We start from the raw sequence: 18,402 nt of genomic DNA, 5'->3' as shown, positions 1-18,402 counted from the left end.
GGATAGGTGTCATGAGTTCAAACACATTGATCTGGGGGCCGACCTGCAGGCCTACGGCTCAATAGTTCATCACTGAGCACTTCAGGGGGCTGACCCCGAGGTTGACGGCACAAAAGTCTATGGCACAGCATTTCAGGAGGCCGACCGCAGAACCAGCGGTGGCGACGGAGCAGTTGAGGAGGCTGACCACGCCGGCGAAGAAGTCCAGTCAGCGGCCTGGAAGGTGGCTGCTGACACCGAACCAGATGTGGGCAAGGTCGAGCAGGCTGAGCCAGATGTGGACGAGCTGGTGGCATGGCAACTGCAGGACAAGACGCTGCAGGCGACAGTGTGGAAGTCACAGGAGGTGACACTGCAGGCGGTGGCTAAACGGACTCCCCAGAGCTGTCAGTGGTCACGAGGATGTGCTGGCTGGGTCCTCCAGGACCCCCAGCTAACGAGGCATGATGCTCCGACCGTGGCTCAGGGGTTTGGGAAGTGTATCCTGTAACCGGAAGGTCGCCGGTTCGATCCCCGGGCTCTCTGTCCTGGTCGTTGTGTCCTTGGGCAAGACACTTTACCCTACTGGTGTTGGCCAGAGGGGCCGATGGAGCGATATGGCAGCCTCGCTTCTGTCAGTCTGCCCCAGGGCAGCTGTGGCTACAACCGTAGCTTGCCTCCACCAGTGTGTGAATGTGAGAGTGAATGAATAGTGGCATTGTAAAGCGCTTTGGGTGCCTTGAAAAGCGCTATATAAATCCAATCCATTATTATTATCTCATGGAGTCATCAGTCTCATATCAGAGCAACTGTCAGCAGGAAGGGCTTCTGATATGAAACTGCCAAAATCACGCACGTGGAGCATCACACTGTGGTGGTGCCATGTTACAAGGGAGCAGCTGAAAGTAGTTAGTTCATAAATGGGAGAATTAGTGCCTTCTTCACTATTTTGTAGATGAAGAGTTCCTAAAATATTCAGATGAGCCCATCTGGCAATAACAACCACGCCAAATTCAAAGTCACTTCCCCTTTCTTACTTATTCTGAGCTAAACTATACTATTTCTTCATATTCAATATACCTTAAATGGACTGGTACTTATATATTTCACTTCTATACTCTGTTTTGAGTGCATCTCCTGAGCCACAAGCATTCAGGTTCATTTGTTGCTTAGTAGTGTAGCATTTCACTAATTATTGGAGGAGTTTCAGTTATTAGTCATGATTGAAGAAAGGCTTTACCCATATTCTACAGCCGTTTCTACTATCTGAAATGTGAAGACGGGATAAACTTTAAGTCACTGGATTCATCAATATGAATTTAATAAACACAGCTGTTGTAAAAAAGGAAGGAAATGCCATGCCTTGGAAAGCAAAGTCTTTTCTTTCCAAGCTCCTTAGACTACGATGACCTGGATGACTGAGAACCTTCACAGACTAATACTGGATCACATTTTTTTTGCTGTTTGGAATAGAAAAATTAACATAAACATGCACAGGTGAACACCAAAAATTTATATATTAAAAGGTTATTTCAGGTTAACATGCCAAAGGAGTTCTAAAGAAAGAAGGAAGTCGACTCAGACTGCTCCCTGTCCTGGAATCTTTGATAGTTTGGCAGCTTTTCTTAGAAACAGGTTTCAGTGTTGCTTTTGTGCTGGCTCCTCCCCTTCCACAGACTCAGCTCACAGAATGCTGTGAGTTGAGTTGAGCTGCTTTTGCCCAATATCTGGTGATTCACTGCTGTTGAGAGGAGAAATGGCACAGAGACTAAATCAGTTGGATTCAGAGAAATTCTCTTGTTCAATCTGTTTGGAGCTACTGCAAATTCCAGTGACTATTCCCTGTGGACACAGCTACTGCTTGAACTGCATTAAAATCCACTTTGATGATGAGGACGGGAAGCAAATCCACACCTGCCCTCAGTGCAGGAAGACTTTCACACCAAGGCCTATCCTGGAGAAAAACATCTTGTTGGCAGAGCTGGTGGAAGACATGAAGAAAACTGGACCCCAGGCTATTCTGGCTGATCACTGCTATGCTGGACCTGAAGACGTGTCCTGTGATGTCTGTACTGGAATGAAGCTGAAAGCCAGCAAAACCTGTCTGGTCTGTTTAGTTTCTTACTGCAGGAAACACCTACAACCTCACCATGATGTTGCCCAACTAAGTAAGCATACACTTGTTGGGCCATTCAAGAAGCTCCAAGAGAACATCTGTTTTCGCCATAATGAGGTGATGAAGATTTTTTGTCGTACTGATCAGCAGACTGTCTGCTATCTCTGCTTGCTGGATGAACATAAAAGCCATGAAACGGTCCCGGCTGAAACAGAAAGGACAGAGAAACAGAAAGAGCTCGAGGTGAGACGACTAAAAATCCAGCAGAGTATCCAGAACAGAGAGAAAGATGTCAAGCTGCTTCAGCAACAGGTGGAGGCCATCATTAGCTCTGCTGATAAAACAGTGGTGGACAGTGAGAAGATGTTCACTGAACTGATTAGTCTCATTCAGAATAGAAGCTCTGATGTGAAGCAGCAGATCAGATCCAAGCAGGAAACTGAAGTGAATCGAGTCAAAGAGGTTCTGGAAAAACTGGAGAAAGAGATCGCTGAGCTAAAGAGGAAAGATGCAGAACTGGAGCAGCTCTCACACACTGAGGATCACAACCAGTTTCTACACACCTACCCCTCACTGTCAACACTCACTGACTCTACACCCTCATCCAGTATAAGCATCTGTCCTCAGAGGTACTTTGAGGATGTGACAGCAGCTCTTTCAGAGGCCAGAGATAAACTACAGGAATTTCTGAGAGAGAAATGGACAAATTCCTCACTAAAAGTCACTGAAAAGGATGCTCTGCTCTCACCACCAGAGCCAAAGACCAGGGCTGGATTCTTAAAATACTCCAGTGAAATCACACTGGATCCAAACACTGCATTTCCACATGTGTTATTATCTGAGGGCAATAGAAAAGCAACAAGGGTGAAACAAAAACAGGCTTATTTTCATCATCCAGATAGATTCAGTGGATGGGAGCAGGTCCTGAGTAGAGAGAGTCTGACTGGGCGTTGCTACTGGGAGGTGGAATGGAGAGGGGGAGGAGTCGGTGTAGCAGTTGCATATAAGAATATCAGAAGAATAGGGAAGTCATATGAATGTTTATTTGGTTTCAATGACAAATCATGGGCATTATGTTGTGACACAAACAGTTATGTATTTTGGCACAACAATGTACAAACTAAGCTCTCAGGTCCTCGGTCCTTCAGAGTAGGGGTCTACCTGGATCACAGTGCAGGCATTATGTCATTCTACAGCATCTCTGAAACCATGACCCTCCTCCACAGAGTCCAGACCACATTCACTCAGCCTCTCTCGGTTGGACTTTGGCTTTGGGTAGATGGAGTCACTGCAGAGTTGATTCAAATCAAATAGAAGGACAAGTTCATTTTGATCCCTGATCATTATGTATACCTCTAAATGAGGCTTTTTCTGAAGCATTCAGTGGGCGACAGATCTGAGAATAATTTTGCAGTGATTACAACTGTACTTATATTTATATAAATATAAATCAGAATTTGTTATTATAGCTAACATGAGTTAATGTGAGTTTAAATTATGCTACTTTTTATATTCAGCATACTTTAAATCATTAATCTGTCTAGTTTAGTCTGGTTAGTGGTTTTATTCTGTGTAACTCTGTGGCTGTCCTAGGCTAAGTGCAAAACATGCATTGGAGCTGTAAAGATTCATCTGTTAGTGAATGATTAGGCATTTTATTGTTTTATCATTTTACTCACAAAAGTAAAATAATGAGTACTCTAAAATGTAAAAAATAATTTTCCTTTTCATATATGATTGTAAACCTAATGTGGCTTCAACTTTTAAAATGTAACCAAAATTTGGATCCTGGAGTTGTTTGAGATTATAATGACAATTATATGGATATACTTTTCTTGCATTTATAGTTACAAATATGTGTGTATGTCTAAATTAATATAATTTTTCACGTAAAAATGTGATGTCACTTCATGATTTAACAATGAAAATGAAATAATACCAAATGATCTAAAAGCTACTTTCAGCTGCCCCTTTATTCACAAACAGTGATCACAGCAGGTAGCTCCCCATGTATGGAGAAGGTCAGGTATATGCTATGATTTCAAAATAAAAAATGATTACAATTAATACAAAGATAACAAGAACAGCAACATTCAAAAGAAAACGAGAGTGTTATATATCGAGGAAAATAAAAGAGGGATGAAATTGCATCATAAGTTTATAAAAAGAACAACTAAAGTACTGACTTTGAAATTGTGATTTACAAATACAAAACTGGTAGTATTTAAAAACATATCTTTTGTCATTTCTTCAGTACTTTGCCATTCATACCTCCCTGAAATGTAAAGTCAATTAAACTATTGACAAGTCTTTATTAGACCTAACACAGCTTTTCAGTTGGCATTCTTTTTACATTTGACTACAGTTCAACTCCAGCTACAGTCATAAGTAAGCAAACATGAACGAAGACTATGTGCTGCCTTAAGACGTTCAAGGATCAATCAGTGTCGATTACCAGAATGAAAGTGTTTTATGGATAAAATTGTAACTCCTGTGGGAAAAACAGAATGACGTTCTGTATGTTTTCATTTCAATTTGGCCTTAAAATCGTTTTGTTTTTTTAAATAAACAAGATAGACTTTTTGTTTATAAGATGGTGTAAACACTGTAAATAGTTATTTTAAATGTTTAGCTCTATTCACTCCAATTTACTGAGGACCATCTTGAAAATGTCCTGAATTGAAGCCATTTTCAGAACTATAACAGGAAGGGAAAAGACTTCTTAGATTGGTTTTGGTGTTTCTGTGTGAAATCAGTAAAAGCATGAACATAATCGCCATCTAGTGGCAGAGAAAGGGAATTAAAACACTTGGTGAATGAGCTGCCACAGCAGTGGTCCAATCTTCTACTGTGTTAGGAGTATTCAGATAATTGTGCACATAACCAAAATATGGTACAAATTTCAAGTACCAATTAAGAACAACAATATATAGCAATTTTCATTTCATAACAAATAAACATGTAAAAGGGGTTGATGATATAAAACAGCTCTGTATCAAAGGCAGTGTGGAGTAAGCAGACCTGCTTCTGTTCACTCTGAAGATGAAGCTACTTTAAGAAAACCCTCAGAGTCCCAGAGCTTCTTTCTTCACGCTGCAACCCAGCAGGACATTTCCAGCATCCACACACTCTGACACACACGGTGATAAAAACACAAAACAGATATTAAAATAATGATTGTGGGAGGAAAGCTGTAGAATGAAACAGTTTTTTAAAGCTGTTATTTTATCTGTTACAATCATTGCTAGTACCATTGTGAGCACAGAGCCACGAGGCAGCCTTCATAGCCAGAAGCTCCCACTCGTCCTTTGCATCCATCTTGAAACCATGAAGCCAGATCAGAGCCAGAATGGTGGCCCACACTTCACTGCTGGTCTAATTCCCCAAATCAAAATCAATCAAATAAACCAGACAGAACACACATTTTACTTTCTACAACCAGTAATATTACATATGTTTGTGTACTTCTTTGTCACACGGGGTCACCAAGGTGGGCAGCTCTGCATATTTGATTTGGCAGATTATTACACTGGATGCTCTTCTGATGAAATCCCAAACTGTGATGTCATAAATGCTCTAAAATAATGTGCTGAAATATTTTTACAACAACTGATGAGGAAAATAATTTCTGCTGCCGTGTGGTTTCTGGATAATATCAGACGCTGGTGCAGCTCAGTGGGAGGTTAGGAGTGTGATTACCACCAGTGTTTTAGCTTCTGATATGCAGATGTTTATTCTCAGGCTGTGAGGCAGGCCTACGTTTAGTTTGACTTCATTTTATTTGTTTTATGGTGTGTTTTTAATTATATCATGTGTTTTTGTTCAAATTATAGAATCAAATCTGTTTTATCTCACATCATCATTTTGTGTTAATATTTAAATTGACAGCAGTGCACCTTTTCAGGCTTTGACTTTTCCACCTCCTCGTTGGTCTGTCCCAGTGCAGCAGCCAGAGCTGGATCAAGCAGCCAGCAGCCAGACGCCTCCTGCAGGGAGACTAACTGCAGCAAAGGGTCTCTGGGTGGCTGCTCAGGCACAGCAGCTGGAAAATCTAAGATGCAATAAAAACAAAACCCGATTATGGTGCTAGATGACAAACAGAACTCTACATGATAACTCAGTGCATAAAACACCGCACTGTAAACTATGCAACAGATAAATATTGTTTTTCACTTGAAAATTACATCTTAAAAATGTAATCATTACATAAGAGCTCCACATCAAACATCAAATGTTTACAGCTGTCTGAACTCACTAATAAAGATAAAAACTGTCAACACCACACCATCAGCTACCGTGGTCTTAATGAATACCATCTGAAAGTAATCAAACTGATGAGATGAAAGCTTGATACGATGTAAACTATGCATTTCACATACTATACTGTGAAAATATATCAACAATATATTAAATTCAGGGGCTTAAAACAGTGTTTAAATCCTTGTTTTCATTTGATCTACTGGAATATAAGACTAATAGATTATTCTATAGGAGAAAACTGGAAAACTCATTATCTAAGCAACTGAACTAAACATTGTACAGTCACTTCCACTTAGCGTTAAATTCCCTTCATGTCTACCAATATAAGAAAAATAGAAATGAATAAGTTCTTAGTATTTTATTGTAACCCAGCAAATTGTAAATGATGGTTTGACAAATATTAAGAAAGTCCCTGAGCCCCCACTCTCGTGTGAGCGCTCTGTGACTGCCCTTGCTGCAAGTAAAACTGTGTGTTTCCACTCTCTGACTCTCTACTGAAGAAGTGTCTTTAGAATACATCTCTTGACAGACACATATTAAGAAAATAAAAATTTCCATCAGCTGACTTTAGACAAAAAATACATGTTAATTAAAATTAAATACATGATCTCAAGTTGTTACATTTCCTTTGTGCTTTTGCTGCCATCATTGTTCTTGGGTCTGCATCTGAAATTGTTAAACCATAAAAAAGTTTTTTGAGGTAATTACAGATAATTCCTTAAGATATAGTATCTAAATGCACAGATTTGTCAAAAATAGTCATATTAACTTACTCATGGCCATTGGAGCAAATATAGGTTTGGAGTCTAACTTATTAAAGAAAAATAAAACTGGCAACACCCCAGCATCAGTTAAAGTGGTTTTAATGAATACTATCTGAAGGCAATCAAGCTGATGAAATGAAAGCTTGATACGCTGTAAAGTATGTGTTTCACATGTTTTACTGGGAAAATGTATGGCCAATAAATACATACATAAATACACATAATCAGATTAATTTAATATGATTTATTGGAATATAAGACTAAAAGATTATTCAACAGGAGAAAACTGGGTCTCAATATCAAAGTAACTGAACTAAACATTCTCCAAAAAGTTGATTCTGTTCATCTGGACGTAACGTTTTGTGGGAGAAACGTTTCGTCACTCATCCAAGTGACTTCTTCAGTCTCAGCTGAGTCACTTGGATGAGTGACGAAACGTTTCTCCCACAAAACGCTACGTCCAGATGAACAGAATCAACTTTTTAAAGATTTACTTCCCTGGATGATTGAGAATGCATCAAGATGAACTAAACATTGTTATACAGTTACTTCCACTAAGCATTAAATTTCCTTCATATCTACTAAGACAATGCATGCTTATTTCTTTTTTCTTACTTTATTCTAACCCAGCAAATTATAACTGATGGTGTCACACCCATTAAGAAAAAAAGAATTTCTTTCAGTTGACCTTTTGAAAAAACACATGTTAAAACTAAAATACATGCTCTCATTTTTTTTAAACTTACCTTCCATTACCTTTTGTTTCCTCCCGTTCATGAAGAATCCTTTTTAATTGGTAAACACAAAGCAACATTTTTGAGGTAATTACACAGAATGCCTCAGCAATAGTATCTGAATGCATGAATTTCACAAAAACAGTCATATTCCAAGAAAAAAAAATCATAACCTTTTCACTTCCCGATTTAATACAATGTAAGAAATGTGCACTATTGTGCCCCTCTGCCCTTAGCATACACACTCCATGATAATATTCTTTTGGCTGTCAGAGACACAAACATTCCCCTGACATACATGTTGCTATGGACCACACTACCAGCTCCTACATGTAATAGCTCACATCATTTCCTCTGTGTTTAACAGATCACAGAAATGGCCAAATTACAAGTACAAAATATGGATTCTCACATTCATGAAAGTTGATTTTTATTTTAGGGTAACCCTAACCCTTTCCCCCCCCCAAATGTACAGATACACACATCTACACATTAACATAGACTGTGCAGATGTGTCATTTAGGTTTTACTTACCCTTTAATTTACACTCTATAATGTAAAAAATAAATAAAGAATTAAACAAACAAAAAATAGAGTCAGTACATTTATCAGAATTTGTTAAAGAACACTTAATTACTGATGTGTTAAAATACAAATAGAAAACAAATAGTATAAAAGTATTTAAATGTACATCACTGTCACCTTTCTAATCCAAATCTTGATTTCTTGTAACAAATACTTTAAAGTCAATGTCATTTTTTGCTTTTGGATCATCTGAACCACACTCAGATATTCTGCTCTTAAACGTATCATTGTACTTCACATTCATCTCTTTATCTTTAAGGAAAGCAAATAACCATGAAAAAAAACATTAATCTTATGATGTAATTTCTTCACATCATACTAAGTTTCTGGAGTCTTACAGCAGGTTAGACTATTACTACAATATTTAAACTATATTTAAATCTACATGTTGATAAACACCACCTATATTTAATCATTCAAGTTTGGACACATTGACTCATTAAAGGGTCTTTTTCATTGTTTTTACTCTTTTGTGCAGTTAAGAAGAAAACAGCTCTTTATTGAAGGAGCTACATATAGATATACGACCTTCTATGAATTGTAATAGAATCACATATTTAATATATTACATTTCTAATTATTTAATAATTCAAAAAAATTCACAGGAAGGAATTGTTTGCATGCCTTTAGTGGCTGACTAAGGACACAGCCAGTTACAGCAACTATCAAACAGCAAACAAATACTGCAGCAAATGTGCAGTAAATGTTCGACATTTAACATTTCAAATCAGCTCAAATACTAATATGTTTGTTTCTTTGTTTTGATTATCAGAAATGCACATGTGTGTAGATGTGTGTTGTCACTCAGCTTCTACTTACCTGGATCACCACGTAATGCTATGTAAAAAAAAAAAAAAAAAATCCGGTTTAAAGTTTACAACAAGCTGAACAAATTAGAGAAAAATAACAACTGGCATTACCACAACCTCCATCTTTTAACTTTATTAATGAACCTTAAACAGGTTGAGGTTTTCAGGTAAAAAGCTCCACTTTGGGACACAGCCCATTACAAAGGCTATTAAAGCAAATACTGCAGCTATTTGCATTTAACATTTCAAATTAGTTCAAATACAAATGTGTTGGTTTCTTTATTTTTATTCTACAGAAATGCACGTGTGTGTGTGTGTGTGTGTGTGTGTGTGTGTGTGTGTGTGTGTGTGTGTAGATGCTTGTTGTTGCTCAGCTTTAACTTACCCCACCCAAGTGGAGCCAAACTTGGCACTATGCAAAAAAAAGAAAAAAAAAAAACAAGAAAAAAACAAAACAGGCGGAACATATTAGAGAAAAATGAAAACGCCACATCCAGCTTTAAAATGTATTAATCAACCTCAAACAGGCTGAGGTTATCAGGTAAAAGTCTTCGCTTTGGGACAAAGCCCATTACAAAGGCTATCAAAGCTATATACAGTATTGAGCTCCTATGTAAACGATAAAAAAACAAAACGGCCCTGGATATGCAAATACAACACAAATAGTACAAACACCTATAAATATACACAATGTTTATCTGTTTAGTCTGATTGTTCCATTTTCATGTCATAACCAGAGATGGACAGTAACAAGTTACTGTAATCTGAATACTTTTTTCAAGTAACGAGTAAAGTAAGGGATTACTAATGCAAAAAAGGTAATTCGATTACTGATACTTTCCCGTAAGCACGCTGCTTTACTCAAACCGTGATTTTTTTTTGTGAGTGTCTCATGACAATGACGTAAGCGAGTGTGACATTCGTGAGAACAGCTGTGTGCAGATCAACAAGGGATAATATATCAAGTGCGGGAGAGAGTATGAGCATGCAGTGCTTAAAATGTGAAAGTACTGACCTTACTTTGAGTTTGATTCCCATGCAGTGATTCCGTTCACTGCATGGGAAGAAACCTAATCTTCTTTTTACAGCGAAAAAACCCCTAAACTTCCAAGCAAGCAACGAGTATGCTACCACAGAATGGGAAATTCACAGAGAAAGTCTCCGATTCTTCAATTGACATGACCGCTGCGACACACCTGCACCAGGGCAAACTTCCGCCTGCCCCACTCCTGCTATACAGGTGAAAATAAGAGCAACAGGATCGCTAGTCCTTGATTTTACTCATTTTCTGCTGTGTTTTACTTGCATCTATTGAAAGAGTGAGTGTAAACACAAAAAACCTTATTTTATGTGCTGGAATGTGCAGAAAATAGGTTTAAATGTTAAACAAATTTCTTCCAGTCAGAGAATGTTGCATGTAATTTAACTTTTGCTTGATGCATAAAGTTAAAAGATTAAAACTCATAAAACAAGTTTTTTTTTGTTTTTGTTTTTTTTAAAAGAGTTTTCCATTTTATTACATTTTATATGATGGATTATGCAGAAAAAGTAGAATTGGGCTGAAAGATCTATTGCTTTATCACCTATTCAGGTTGTAAATCATGTTTTTTTAAAAGTAACTAATTACTTTTGAAAATAGGTAATCAGTAAAGTAACAGGATTACTTTTTGGGGGAAGTAATGAGTAATTAGTTGCTGATTACCTTTTTCAAGTAACTTGACCAAAACTGGTCATAACTTTCCTGACATGTCTGCCAGTAAAATTTCCTCACCTGCATCCTGTTATCTGATTGGTCCCTGCTTTATGTATACATCATGCTTAAAACTCTAGTTTATGTAATTATCAATTTCTAATGTGTTCCCTAGTGTTTTTTCTTTCCACGTGGCCATTATGCATTAAGCACTGTCTGCCACAAAACCACTCAGCCTCGGATCATAATAAAAAAAAAAATCTCCCCACAGGATCAGATAACAAAAATAAATAAACTGGTAAAAATAACTAAATAATTCTAATATTAATGCAGTGCCTCACATGTAGTATTATAAGTAGTATTTAAAGTGTAAAAGATGTTCACCAATATTCAGAAACTTAAACTCCCATGGAGTCCAGATGAAACATACAGGGAGTGCAGAATTATTAGGCAAATGAGTATTTTGTCCACATCATCCTCTTCATGCATGTTGTCTTACTCCAAGCTGTATAGGCTCGAAAGCCTACTACCAATTAAGCATATTAGGTGATGTGCATCTCTGTAATGAGAAGGGGTGTGGTCTAATGACATCAACACCCTATATCAGGTGTGCATAATTATTAGGCAACGTCCTTTCCTTTGGCAAAATGGGTCAAAAGAAGGACTTGACAGGCTCAGAAAACTCAAAAATAGTGAAATATCTTGCAGAGGGATGCAGCAGTCTCAAAATTGCAAAGCTTCTGAAGCGTGATCATCGAACAATCAAGCGTTTCATTCAAAATAGTCAACAGGGTCGCAAGAAGCGTGTGGAAAAACCAAGGCGCAAAATAACTGCCCATGAACTGAGAAAAGTCAAGCGTGCAGCTGCCAAGATGCCACTTGCCACCAGTTTGGCCATATTTCAGAGCTGCAACATCACTGGAGTGCCCAAAAGCACAAGGTGTGCAATACTCAGAGACATGGCCAAGGTAAGAAAGGCTGAAAGACGACCACCACTGAAAAAGACACACAAGCTGAAACGTCAAGACTGGGCCAAGAAATATCTCAAGAGTGATTTTTTTTTTTTAAGGTTTTATGGACTGATGAAATGAGAGTGAGTCTTGATGGGCCAGATGGATGGGCCCGTGGCTGGATTGGTAAAGGGCAGAGAGCTCCAGTCCGACTCAGACGCCAGCAAGGTGGAGGTGGAGTACTGGTTTGGGCTGGTATCATCAAAGATGAGCTTGTGGGGCCTTTTCGGGTTGAGGATGGAGTCAAGCTCAACTCCCAGTCCTACTGCCAGTTTCTGGAAGACACCTTCAAGCAGTGGTACAGGAAGAAGTCTGCATCCTTCAAGAAAAACATGATTTTCATGCAGGACAATGCTCCATCACACGCGTCCAAGTACTCCACAGCGTGGCTGGCAAGAAAGGGTATAAAAGAAGAACAACTAATGACATGGCCTCCTTGTTCACCTGATCTGAACCCCATTGAGAACCTGTGGTCCATCATCAAATGTGAGATTTACAAGGAGGGAAAACAGTACACCTCTCTGAACAGTGTCTGGGAGGCTGTGGTTGCTGCTGCACGCAATGTTGATGGTGAACAGATCAAAACACTGGCAGAATCCATGGATGGCAGGCTTTTGAGTGTCCTTGCAAAGAAAGGTGGCTATATTGGTCGCTGATTTGTTTTTGTTTTGTTTTTGAATGTCAGAAATGTATATTTGTGAATGTGGAGATGTTATATTGGTTTCACTGGTAAAAATAAATAATTGAAATGGGTATATATTTGTTTTTTGTTAAGTTGCCTAATAATTATGCACAGTAATAGTCACCTGCACACACAGATATCCCCCTAAAATAGCTAAAACTAAAAACAAACTAAAAACTACTTCCAAAAACATTCAGCTTTGATATTAATGAGTTTTTTGGGTTCATTGAGAACATGGTTGTTGTTCAATAATAAAATTATTCCTCAAAAATACAACTTGCCTAATAATTCTGCACTCCCTGTATGAGGTTAACAATTGCGATATTTCTGCGCACAAGAGGTCCTTGAATCACTTTGCTGTTGACTTTGTTGACAGCAATGAAGGCAGTGAAAGAACTGCTCACTCCTGATTGGACACTGAGCTGCACCACTTTCTCGTTCACTCCTCCATCTTGCTGTCCTTTGCGATCTCTTGCTTCCATCTCCATGGAGCGAATCAGAGTCAGAGCACCCAACCTGTGGACTGTTAGTCTGCAGACAAGAACGAAAACATTACGGGGTCATAACGTTTGTCATTTTGCTACATTACATTTTGTTAACTACATTACATTTTTGTTACACTCTGGGTTTTACCTTTGACACTGGCACCCCAATAGATTCTTCCATATGCTAGAAAAATGCATGAAAATATACTACTCAGTGCTTTTGCTCAAAACTATAACGATTTCCTTTCTAGACGGGGACTAAGGTTTATATAACATATAATACACAGATATATATAAAAATTAAAAAAAATGATCCGGGCGACGTCCGAGCCGGCACGCCTTCATATTTATCTGTCTCGCTCATGTCTGCGGTAGGCTTGCTTAGCATAGGGGGTCTAGCCTTAGGACCCTTACTGGATACAGACGCCCCAGGCAGGAATCGAACTTGCGATTCTCTGTTCCAAACCACTACGCTATCCAGCTGCACACACATACACACATACACACATACAGAGAGAGAGAGAGAGTGTGACTGGCTTGGACAGTCTCGGTCGTTGTGTCCTTGGGCAACACACTTGGGCAACACACTTCACCCGTTGCCTACCGGTGGTGGAATGAATGATATTGTTTTATGATGCATTATACTGCTGAGGTATAAGAAATACTGTTTTCAGAGAGTCATCGCCTTATTTGTCTGATTAGAAAAGAACAGAACATACTGCACAGGTAGCCAAGGTCATAACTTAGGCTCACTGAGAGAGAGAAAGAATGTGGATGTTTAGGTTTTATGACTTTGGAGGGGGGCTGAGGGTATAAGAATGTGAGAAACGCTCAGACACTATGAGATCTGGCGGACACCCTCCTGCGCTCATCTCCCCTCCGGATGGTTTATGCTCAAAAGTGTTTTATGGATTAATGAGAATTGTATGGAATAAAATGATTGTTGATTGAGCATTTATACACCGAGTGTTGTCCTTCCTTCAGCCCAAAGATCAAAAGAACTGGAGATTTTAACAGCATCAAACAAAAACCTTGGATTAGGTTTATTACCAATAATTAAACCAATAAAATAAGATGATGTAGTATCTTTTATGAATTTGTTAAATATGGTCCTTCATATGGTGTCATTATCCTCATTCATAATTGTGTTTATGTCTTACTTTTGGTTGCATCCTGTCAGTCCCTGTGATGAACTGAGCGTGACCTCCTCCTTCCTTGGCCATCCCATTAATGAGGGCAGAGCTGGCCCCTTCCCCAATCCCAAAAGAGAAACACCTGCAACACAACATGTCTGTGAAGGTTCTCAGTCATCCAGGTTATCGTAGTCTAAGAAGCTTGGGAAAAAAGCACCTGGTCTTCTTTAAGTTTGTTTAAGTTTTCTTGAGGATGTTTCACAACTGACAAAGCTTCTTCAGTTCTAAGAGAAATTGCTCTTAGAACTGAAGAAGCTTTTTAGCTTGCTTTTCTTTCAAAGCTCCTTAGCCTGGAAATACAACAGTTTTCTTTAAATCCACAGAAAATTGTTGTATTTGCAGTTTTCTATGGAACTGTGTAGATATTCGTGTGTTTGTGGTTTCACCTGTGAGAACCTGAGTTCTTCTTCACCAGATCGATCACTTCTTTGGTGTTCCCCACCTCTCCATCAGTAAAGACAAACAGCTAAGAACATAACATGAAAAAAATAACCCACCTTTTTATATCAAAGTGGTTTTTATCTAGCTAATGTTTCTAAAGTCGGCAGTAAATTAATGTAAGCCAATGTGTATATTAGCTGTCACGGTTAACTGGGAATATAGGGCTGGCTGTAAATATGTTTGAAGGGCTCCAGGATTTCTTTTCTATGTCTAAGCATTTTCTGTCATTTTTCACACTCTGCTCTGTGTATTGGGGCTCAAGAACACATTTCCATGCAGCCAGAGATCAAACCACAAACGTTGTGATGAGCAGATTATCTGCTGCACAACCTGAGCCATAACCACCCTAGGAAAGTGTCCCACTGTATGTGTTACCTGTCTGGGCTGATTGGGAATGTAGGGCTGGCTGTAAATATGTTTGAGGGGCTGCAGGATCTCTGTTCCTCCAAGATCAGCCTCCATCTGCTCAACTTTCTTCAGAGCCTCCTCCATGGTCTGCTGGCTGTACTCCACACTCTTACTGCCATCACATAAACACATGCATCAAAAAAGCCATTCAGATATTTTAACCAAGACAGCATGGCCTTTCCTTGGGCTGGCTGATATGAGGGAGAGACTCACGGGAAGATGTGTTCATATATGGACCCAAAACTGTAAATGTTGAAATAGCAGCCCATTGGTAAGCTCTTCAACAGGAGCAGCAGAGTGTCATTAAGAGAACAGGGAAAAGATGGTGAGCCCACTGTGTAAGAGGAACATTAAAAAAGTGTTTTATAACTCTAACATCATAAGTACCCTGGCACTGCTCATCCAAGATTCCTGCTGCTCAGTGTTATTTAAAAGTCTTCTTAAAACATATTTATTCGCTGAAGCCTTTGGCATTGATTAGAGGGGTTGACTCAATTTGTTTTAACATGTTTTAATTTATTGTATCTATTTATTTTATCGTATCTCATTTTAATTTTCTTTACGTATGCTATTAACATGTACAGCACTTTGTGAAACCCTGGTTTTATGTTAAAGTGCTTTAGAAATAAAGTTGGTATGGTATGGTAGCACAGTCCATACTTCCAGATCGATCCACTACGAACACAAACTCTCCACATGAAGCCATTGAAGACATCACAGACTGGGGTAACTCAGGGTACAGACTCACCATCACCACTGGATCAGAGAGCCTGAAAAGCGAGATCATTTTTTATTCTATTTTTTTTTAAACAACCCCACTTAGTGTTTATTCAAACATATATAACTCCTGAGTTGACGAGTAAAGATAATTAACTTTTTATTTGCAAATTGTAACTCATTTTCACTCACCCGGCTCAGCAGAGGCCTGTCCTGCCTCCACCACAGCAGTGGGCTGGTGGGCGTCTTTGTAATAAATCAGCAGTTCAACATCTCTGTCAAACTTGTGTCCTGCAGCCAGCTTGACCTGCACACCACAAACACATTCATATTTATTCATCAGTAATAAGTAACAACCACACACAGCAGACACATCAGCACTCTACCTACCGTGGCCTGGGTTTGATCAGTGTTGAGGTACTGCAGAGGGTCCAGGGAACAGTTGGACTCTACTTTAGAGATTGGACGAGGAGAGGACACTCGGGAAGAAAAAGACAGACTGTAGGGCACCAGAGAGGCTGGAACAGAAGTCACCTGGACACCTGCACCTTCACTACCTGTACTTGACATGAGATTGAATAAAAACCCTTTGATCCAGTTGTAACTTCAAATGATATCAAAAGAAATTCCGATAGTAAAATGCCATTATAATAAAAACTAAGGAGAAATCAAATAATTGAACATTTTTAAAGGCCAGAATCAATGCAAAATGAAACCCATCCCACAACATTTTTTCTGAGCTTGTAAACAAAGGTGATAATGAAAACAAAGTTATTTTGCAGTAAATTTTCCACCGAATATTTTTGTGTTATATTGAACTCATTGTCAATGTAACTTTTATATATCCATCACAACTTCTGAAAAAAAATATTTCTGTTTTATTCTAGAATTTTTATGTTTTTACAGACAGAAAAAGAGTGGAAATTTCCCCACCACCTTACATGCAGAAATGAAACTTTTTTCTGTTAAAGTGCCATCTGCTTTCCTACCCTGAGGTTGGTATCGAGGGTTGAGCACAGCAGGCAGACAGAACCTCAGACCATCATCAGCTTGCACAGCCAGCTCAGTGACGTACTCCAACCTGATGGAGGCGCTCTCTCCTGGAGGCAGACTGCCCACACTCAGAGAGAATATATCTGGACTCTCATCACTCTCCTCCAATAGGAAGGCCTGCTGACCGGAGCTCAGAGCATCATCATACTCCTCACGAGCCTGAAGCACAGGTGACACATGTCAGTGACATTCACTGTGATGGGAGTGTGTGAATGTGTGTGTGAATGGGTGGGTGGCTGGATGTGTAAAGTGATTTGGGGTCCTTAGGGACTAGTAAAGCGCTATACAAATACAGGCCATTTACTGTGTTTATTTTGAAGCTCACTTATAATCAGGTTATATTTACTGTCCAGCTCACCTTCTGTTTCTCCTTCACCTCAGCTACAATCTGTGTCTGTCCAACCTGAGCACTGAAATGACAGACAGCAGCATCTCCAGGCAGAGGGAAGACAAAAACAGCCTCTAATGGTTTGTCCTCCTTGTTCTCGTAGTTCAGAGTGGAGACCACTGTAGCCACATGGTCCCTCACCTCCAGCTCCACCTCAATGCTCTTCAGAGGAACTGACAGAGAAACAAAATCATCCAAGCTAGTAAATGCTAATTCAAGTCAAAATCTGCTCTTCCTCGTGTTCATTCATGTCTCCATGCATCTTTAAGGAACGTTTTGATGTGTATGAGCATAAATGTTTTGATGTTTATCTGGCTCTTACCTGCTTCCTTCTGGGAATTTAGCAGACCACAGGATCTATTCATTGTATTCTATACAAAAGACAACCACCACAGAGATTTAATTTAAATAACTGTTAAAAATAAATCATTAAACTAATGTTTCTGTGATTTTGGTACCAGAATTCAAATATGATTAAGGTGGATGAATCTAATCTGGCCTTTCCCCAAATGTCCTTACATATAATTCGGATTAATGATGCACTTAGAGTTTAATAGTAAAAGTGAAAACAACAACAACAACAACAACAACAACAACACATGGATCATGGGAAAGCACATTTATCGGCTGAATGATTTTACAAGCTGAAAACTATTCTAATCAATTTTTAACCTGGGCAGCACGGTGGCACGGTGGTTAGCACTGTTGCCGCACAGCAAGAAGGTCCTGAGTTCAATTCCAACATCAGGCCAGGGTCTTTCTGTGTGGAGTTTGCATGTTCTCCCCGTGTTTGCGTGGGTTCTCTCCGGGTACTCCGGCTTCCTCCCACCGTCCAAAGACATGCAGCTTGAGGGGATAGGTTAATTGGAAACTCCAAATTGCCATTGTGTGAATGTGCGAATGGTTGTCTGTCCCTGTGTGTTGGCCCTGCGACAGACTGGCGACCTGTCCAGGGTGTACCCCGCCTCTCGCCCTATGACAGCTGGGATAGGCTCCAGCGCCCCCCGTGACCCTGAAAAGGATAAGCGGAAGCGAATGAATGGATGGATGGATGGAATTTTTAACCTACACCACAATTGTCAAGAAAG

At 39.3% G+C, this 18,402-nt stretch overlaps 2 protein-coding genes across 2 annotated transcripts; one reads left to right on the top strand and one right to left on the bottom strand.

Moving 5' to 3' along the window:
• The first annotated feature begins 1,735 nt into the window (after nt 1-1,735).
• Nucleotides 1,736-3,490, top strand: LOC147314188 (tripartite motif-containing protein 16-like). Its single transcript, XM_086262773.1, has one exon. It carries the CDS (start codon nt 1,736-1,738, stop codon nt 3,407-3,409), a length of 1,674 nt encoding a protein of 557 aa, XP_086118899.1. The 3' UTR covers nt 3,410-3,490.
• Nucleotides 3,491-5,068: 1,578 nt separating this feature from the next.
• LOC147314187 (von Willebrand factor A domain-containing protein 5A-like) lies at nt 5,069-17,679 on the bottom strand. Its single transcript, XM_086262723.1, has 17 exons — nt 17,637-17,679; nt 17,285-17,487; nt 16,863-17,085; nt 16,264-16,430; nt 16,062-16,180; nt 15,801-15,926; nt 15,544-15,586; nt 15,370-15,458; nt 15,124-15,268; nt 14,694-14,773; nt 14,275-14,389; nt 13,263-13,270; nt 12,988-13,160; nt 6,959-7,072; nt 5,992-6,146; nt 5,347-5,470; nt 5,069-5,225 (listed from the first exon to the last, which is right to left on the bottom strand). The coding sequence occupies exons 1-17, from the start codon at nt 17,677-17,679 to the stop codon at nt 5,161-5,163; spliced, it is 1,992 nt and encodes a 663-aa protein (XP_086118849.1). The 3' UTR covers nt 5,069-5,160.
• Between the last annotated feature and the right edge of the window lie 723 nt (nt 17,680-18,402).

Source organism: Aulonocara sp. 'chitande type north' Nkhata Bay, linkage group LG14 (genome assembly GCF_057382095.1).
Source record: "Aulonocara sp. 'chitande type north' Nkhata Bay isolate Kocher_YH1m ecotype deep benthic linkage group LG14, A_spYH_male_GT1.1, whole genome shotgun sequence".
Taxonomy (NCBI): domain Eukaryota; kingdom Metazoa; phylum Chordata; class Actinopteri; order Cichliformes; family Cichlidae; genus Aulonocara; species Aulonocara sp. 'chitande type north' Nkhata Bay.
Note: the sequence above shows the minus strand (reverse complement) of the source record. Positions and strands in the feature narration are given on the sequence as shown.